Source organism: Vombatus ursinus, unplaced genomic scaffold, assembly GCF_900497805.2.
Source record: "Vombatus ursinus unplaced genomic scaffold, bare-nosed wombat genome assembly UNPS02000546.1, whole genome shotgun sequence".
NCBI lineage: Eukaryota > Metazoa > Chordata > Mammalia > Diprotodontia > Vombatidae > Vombatus > Vombatus ursinus.
The window spans coordinates 1,029,928-1,037,468 of NW_020940324.1; the positions used below are offsets into that span (position 1 = coordinate 1,029,928).

General features: G+C 38.8%; 1 protein-coding gene across 1 annotated transcript in view; it reads left to right on the top strand.

Annotated features, from left to right (window-relative positions):
• The window catches only part of THEG (theg spermatid protein), a 23,377-nt gene extending 21,713 nt beyond the window's left edge, over positions 1–1,664 (top strand). Inside the window, exon 7 of the mRNA XM_027857872.1 lies at positions 1,426–1,664. Coding sequence (XP_027713673.1) covers positions 1,426–1,664 — 239 coding nt within the window. The remainder of the gene's footprint in view (positions 1–1,425) is intronic.
• The last annotated feature ends 5,877 nt before the right edge of the window (positions 1,665–7,541 follow it).

Below are 7,541 nucleotides of genomic sequence, written 5' to 3' on the forward strand. Positions count from 1 at the left end.
AGGAAAGGAAAGGAAAGGAAAGGAAAGGAAAGGAAAGGAAAGGAAAGAAGAAAGAAAGAGAAAGAAAAAGAAAGGAAGGAAGGAAGGAAGGAAGGAAGGAAGGAAGGAAAGGAAAGGAGAAAGAAAGAAAGTCATGTTGCCCACCTGGAAGTTTGGTCCCTAATGGGCAGTTCCTTCTCTATTCACAGAGGAAACCCTGAGGGTCTTCCCCTCCCAGATCTATTTTTTAAATTTTTTATTAATTTATTTTGATTTATCAACAATCAGTTCCATAAGCTTTTGAGTTTTAAATTTTTCTCCCTTTCCCTCCCCCCAACTCCCCAAGATGGCTCGCAATCTGATATAGGCTCTACACATACATTCCTATTAAACATATTTTGACATTAGTCATGTTGTAAGGAAGAATTAGAACAAATAGGAAGAACCACCAGAAAGAAGAAACAAAACAAAACAGAAGAAAAAAGCAAATAGTATGCTTTGATCTGTATTCAAACTCCATAGTTCTTTCTTTGGATGTGAATAGCATTTTCCATCATGAGACCTTTGGAGATGTCTTAGATCCTTGCATTGCTGAGAAGGACTAAGTCTATCAAAGTTAGTCATCGCACAACATGGCTGTTATTGTGTACAATGTTCTCCTGGTTCTGCTCACTTCACTCAGCATCAGTCCATACAAGTCTTTCCAGGTTTTTCTGAAGTCTGCCTGTTCATCATTTCTTACAGCACAATAGTATTCCATTACATTCCTATACCACAACTTGTTCAGCCATTCCCCAATTGATGGGTATCCCCTCAATTTCCAATTCTTGGCCACCACAAAAAGAGCTGCTATAAATATTTTTGTACATGTGGGTCCTTTTCCCATTTTTATGATCTCTTTGGGATACAGCCCTAGAAGTGCTATTGCTGGGTTAAAGGGTATGCACATTTTTGTAGCCCTTTGGGCATAGTTCCAAATTGATCTCCAAAATGGTTGGATCATTTCACAACTCCACCAACAATGCATCAGTGTTCCAATTTTCCCACATCTTCTCCAACATTTATCATTTTCCTGTTTTGTCATGTGAGCCAACCTGATAGGTGTGATGTGGTACCTGAGTCGTTTTGATTTGCATTTCTCTAACCAACAATGATTTAGAGCATTTTTTCATATGGCTATAGACAGCTTTAATTTCTTCATCTGAAAACTGCCTGTTCATATCCTTTGACCATTTATCAACTGGGTAATGACTTGTACTCTTATAAATTTGACTTAGCTCTCTATATATTTTAGAAATGAGGCCCTTATCAGAGACACTGATTGTAAAATGGAATTCCTAGAACTTTTAGGCATCTGCCTACTTCCTTAAATCTCCTTCCTCCTTGAGTCGAGCCCATAGTTCTGCTCAAACCTAACTCAATTCCCTTTCTTGTCTGCCTTTGCAGTGCCCAAGATGCTTGCCACTAACTACGCCTATGACAAGCCCTGCTCCTGGGTTATCTCAGACGGGACCAAGAATGCCATGGCCAGTAAACGGATCCTCTATTTGGCCAAGCCCAAGGAGCAGAAAGATTGCAACGAGGGCCATGACCCCTACTGTATCTCAGTGGCTGCCTTGAGGGCGGAGCCATCTCCCCGAATCTATGAGCTTGCCATCCCTAAAAGAGTAGCCAAAAAAATCTAAGAGCCTCATGTACCTCATCATCACCCTTCTCATACTCCCAAAGGGTGGCAACTCAACCTTTCTTTCCAACTAAACAACTCCAGCATATCTTTCCTGTGCAATCTATTTTGAATGATGAGGAGTAAATGAGGGGAAGGGGTATAATAGTAATAATACTATTAATTATAAGCATTATAATAGTTACTACCATTTATACAGTGGTATTTTTTTTTTGTTTTTTGTCATTTTATGTTCATTCTAGGGAATGGAGACAAGAGAGAGATTTTGATCTCTACTTTACAGAGGAAAAAAATGAGTGCCAAAGAAAGATGAAAGTAATTTGCTTGAGGTCTCACCAGAAAATAAGGAGCACCACTGGGATTAGAACCCAGGTCTCCTAACTTCCAGCCCAGGCCTCTTTTCATTAGTGGATCATATTGGACAATGAGGTGGGGAAGAGAACCCAGGCTAACTGCTCCCAGGGGCTCTGGTGACTTGAATATAGTCATTGGCATAAGAGCCAAACATGTGGTTAGGCCTGAGTCAATAGATGATATACAGCAGCTGGCCTCTTGCTCACAAATGCGTCTCTAGAAAGCCAACCCAGGTTCATGTCATTTGAATGGGGCTGTTCCATCCTTCACACAGAAGTGCACTCTGCCACAGATTAGTATTAACAGTGTGGTAGAAGGAAAAACACATGCCCAGGGAACACATATGGAGGGGTACATACATAAGGCACATAGGTAGGGAACAAACATAATGGAGGAGCATGCATGAGCAGATGGCTTCCGCCATCGCCCTCTAGTGGCAACGTCCTGCTGCTCTCTGCTGGTGCACATACTTTGATGAGTTCCTGCTCAGTTCCTGCACCTGCTAGGGTCTCAGGTCTGAAGAGGACATCCTGAAAATATACTATTTCAGCTATCTGGAGTCATAGACCCCAGCCAGTCATGTGCTTCTGTGATTAGGCATTTAATTCAACCTTGTGTTTAGAACTCCTCTTATCCTGCTGTCTCCCTCTTATTCGACTCTCTCTGAGGGCTCTTCCCCAAACTGTACACATGTGGTTTGGGGGAAGGGGGAAGGGGGAAGGGGAAAGGTGCTACTTACTCCCCTCAGGATAGAAAGAAATAAGCATTTGTGTAGCACCTACTCCAGACACTGTGTTAAGCACTTTGAAAAATGGTCTTCACAATAACCCTGGGAAGTAGGTGCTTTTAAGATCTGCATTTTATCACTGAGGAAACTGAGGCAAACAGAGGTTCAGTGACTTGCCCAAGGTCACATAGCTAGTAAGCATCTAAGGCCTGATTTGAACTGATTTGAATTTTCTGAACTCAGGCCCAGTGTTCTAACCATTGATCCACCTAGCTGCCTCAGGGTTCTAGAAGGAAGACTGAAGGCTGTTTTTAGCACTTCTACTCATGAACCCCAATAATAACAACTTACATAACATTTTAGAAATATTTTATCCCTGAAATGCTGCTGGAAGATGGGTGCTATTATTATCCCCATTTGACAGATGATGAAACTGAGGCAGATAGCATGTAAACCCTTGCCCAAAGTCACACAGCTACTAAGTACCTCAGGCTAGATTTGAACTCAAGTCTTCCTGACTCAACACCTATCACTCTGCTATCCCAGCTCTATGCTCAGTATCAGGTAGATTTAATTAGCTTTTCCAAAGGTTATTTACTAATATATCTATTATTATATACATAAAATTATAATCTCTGAGTGGTCTCAAACTGAAAGATTATAGGTAGTAAGACACATGAGTAGAGAGCACAGGTAACAAAGGAGTATTGTGGTACCTAGTTACTATAACTCCCTTGCTCTTAAAAGTCCTCATGAACTCCCCGTCATGTGTTCATATCTGCTGGGCTCTGAGAGCTATTGCCCTTGTAGAGACCATATACAACCCTTCTCTTTGCCCTGAGGAGTCAGACTCCTTGAAGCTCCCTTTCTTCAGTGGATCTACTTTATTCTTGGAATGTCAGGACTCAAAAGAGCCAACTGAAAAATTAATTTAATTGCTTTAGTGAAGTTGAAGATTATGAAATAAATATGCATAAATCAGCAGCCTTTATATTGGCCAACCAAACCTGACAAGAAGAGATAGAAAAATTCCATTCAAAATAATTAGAGAATGTATATATTTGGGAGACTACCTTCTAAGAGATGTAGGAACTACGTGAATACAATGATGAAACACTACTAAAAATAGACAAGTAACTGGAGAAATATTAATTGATGATGGACAGGCCAAGTCAATATATTTAAAAAAAAAAGGCAGGCTCAAATAGAGGCAGCTTTATGAAAGCTTATTTCCTTCCTTCTTTCTTAATATGTCCTAAATTATTTTATTAATTCAGTGTCATACCAATCAAGCTACCCGACTTCTAAAGGATTATTTTCTAATATAGAAAAAAAGGATTATGAAATCTATCTGCAGGACCAAAAGGTAAAAAATTTCAAGGGAAATCATGATAAAAGGTGAGAATAAAGGGGACCTAGCAGTGCCAGATCTCAAACTATACTACAAAGCAGTAATCATCTAAACAATTTGCTACAGGTCAATCAGTGGAATGAATTAGGTGCACAACATACTGAAATAAACATGGTATCATAGTGTTTGATATACCCAAAGATCCCAGTAAAGATTCACTATTTGGCAAGAACTTTTATGAGAACTGGAAAGAAGACTGGTAGACATCTCCCACCACATAATATAATCTCTAAATGGATAATGATTTAGATTAAGAAAGGTCACATCATAAATTAGAAGAGAAAGGAAGAAAATACCCTTCACAACTACGGATAAGGGAAGAGTTCATGACCAAAGGATAGAGAGGATAACAGAAGATAAAAATGGACAATTTTGATCCCATAAAATTAGGCAATTTTTACACAAAACCAATGCAGTTAAAATTAGAAGGGAAAAAGTTAACTGGGGAAAAAAATCCATGTGGTGAGTGGCTCTGATAAAGGTCCCGTATCAAAGATACGTAAAGAACTGATTCAAATTTATGAGAACAAAGCCACCACCCGATACATAAATGGCGACAGGATACAAAAGGCAGTTTTCAAAGGAAGAAATACAAACTATCAACCACATGGGGAAAAAGTCCCAAATCACTAATAACTAGAGAACTGAAAATTAAGCAACTGTAAGTTTCCATGTCATACCCATCATATTGGCAAAGATGACCAAAAAAAAAAGGAAAATGATTATTGTTAGAGGCTGTGGGAAAACATGCACACTAATGTATTGTTGGAGAAACTGTGAATTGGTCCAGGCTTTCTGAAAAGCAATTTGGAACTATGCCCCAAAAGTCATTAAACTGTCCGTACCCTTTGACCCAGCAATACTACTATTAGGCCTATGTCCCTACGGAGATCAAAGAAAGAAGAAAAGGACTCATATGTATACATATGCATACATGTAAATATATACAAATAGTTTAGCACTACACAAAAGTATGTATACATATACATATATAGACAGATATGTCATATATATTATATGTCAGTCTTTTTGTAGTGGCAAAAAAACTGTAAACTAAGGAGGTACATATCATTTGAGGAATGACTGAAAAAATTATAATGCATAAATGTAATGGAATAGTATTGTTTAGTTTAAAAATGATGAAAGAGATAATTTCAGAGAAACCTGGGAAGAGTTACATGAACTGATGCAGAAATGAGCAGAACCAGGAGAACATTTATTTGATGACAACATTGTAAAGACAAACAATTTTGAAAGACTTGAGAACTTTGATCAATGAAATGACTAAACATGATTCCATATGACTGATGATGGAGCAGAGGGCACTCAGGGATCACCATAGTGCACAGAGTTTTGGGCCTTGAGTCAGGAAGACCTGAATTCAAATTCTGCTTCCAACACTTGTGTCCCTGGACAAGTCATTTACCTCTGTCTCAGTTCTGTCATCTATAAAGGAGGATAATAGCACTTACCTCCTAGGGTTGTCGTGTTACGAATTAAAAAACCCAAGAGACAGAGTTTCTGGGTAATTAATAATCAACTTGTTGTTCGGCTAGCTAATATTCAATAAATTGATGGTCAGTGGTTTCTCTCAGTAACCAAAGACCGGTAATGGAGATACTGAATGCCTTAAACATCTTTGTAAAAGAGAATGTTCCTGACAAGTGAAAATCAATCCTGATTGGTGGACATTTAATGAGGAGGGGCTAGAGGTCTTCAGTTCCTCCTGCTGAGAACGTGGGTTGATCATGAGACTTAGCCACCACCAGCAATCTGGACAGGGGAATCCATTTCCATACAGACCACTCTGGTTGGTTTTCCTTCTTGAGCTGAGTTACCCTAAACTCTAATGGAAGGGTACAAGGACAGGGGCTCACTTCTTTCAGGGTAAGAACTTGCCTAGACTGGATTCTGTTTACACTCTAAACGAAAACAAGGTCTCTTAGGTAGGTTCTGCCCTAGACTGAAGAGCATGTTCCCCCAAGGGCCAAGGCAACTTCATTAATCAGTCATGTCTTTCAGAGACTGACTGACCTTCAACAGGGGCTGGGCCCTAAATGAGGAAATAAAGGAGAAAAGCCTGGATCCCAAATTAATAATTGGTTATTAACATAATAGAAAAATAATTTCTTTCATAAGGATCAAATGACATAGTATTTGTAAAGTGCTTAGCACAGTGCTTAACACATTGTAAGCATTATATAAATGTTAGCTATTATTATTACTATTATTACCACTTCTTGACGGAGAAGTGATAGACACAGGAAACAGGATAGGGAATTTTATTTTTCCTGACTAGGCATATTTATTAAGTTCTTTTTTTTTTAATTTGGAGAAAAGGAGGGGGTAGATGAAGGGATAGCCTAGCAGAAAAAGAAGAGAGAGAAGGAGAGGGTGAGATGGAGAGAAAGAAAGAAAGAAAGAGGTTATGAATTCATTGTCTACTCTCTTCTCTGTTACCATGGGTCATGCTCCTCGAAACTGTGCTGCTCCCTTGAGTCACGGCCTCTCTGACTGGAAGGTATAAAAAAAGTGAAGTTGTAAAATTTCAGTGGGAAAGCAAAAAAAGTGTATTTCAAATTTTTTTAAGTTGTGTATCAAAATGATAAAATTTAATGAGTCATAGTTCTTAAAAGTAGTAAGAACATGGCGTTAAAGTCAACTTCAAGCTTGAAACATTAAAGGAAAATTGAAATAACACAAAGAGAAAAAACAAAACAAATATATAAAAACAAAATTTTCATAGAGAGGACAACTACAATGCTTATAGCAATAATTCTAGAAATCTTGCTTAAAACAGAAATAATAATAATAATAATAATATCTAAACTCCCAGTGCAGAGGGGAAAAAAATTCGTAAAAATTATGTTCCCAGATGAGCTCATTCTTATAGTAATGGTGGCATGGTGTGGTATGGTTGTTTTACCACTCCTGTTTGCCCCCAGCCTTACTGCTGACTCATTGCCTGGGTGTGTTGGTGTTGTTCGGTTGTTTCAGTTGTGTCCAACTCATGACTCCAATTGGGATTTTCTTGGCAGAGATGCTGGAGAAGTTTGCCACTTCCTTCTCCAGCTCATTTTACAGATGAGGAAACTGAGGCAAACAAGATGAAGTGACTTGCCCAGAGTTACACAGCTAGTAAGTGTCTGAGGCCACATTTGAACTCAGGTTTTCCAGACTCTAGGCCCTGAGTTCTATCCACTGTGCCACCTAGCTTCCTCGCCTGGCTGTATTTACCACTATAAAAATTCTCTTTTGGCTCAGAAAAGTTATAACAAAAGATTTTTATTGTTTTTTATTTTGATCATCATCACCATCATCATCATCACCACCACCACCACCACAATCATCATCATTATTGTAGTTCCAAGCACCCAGACAGAGGT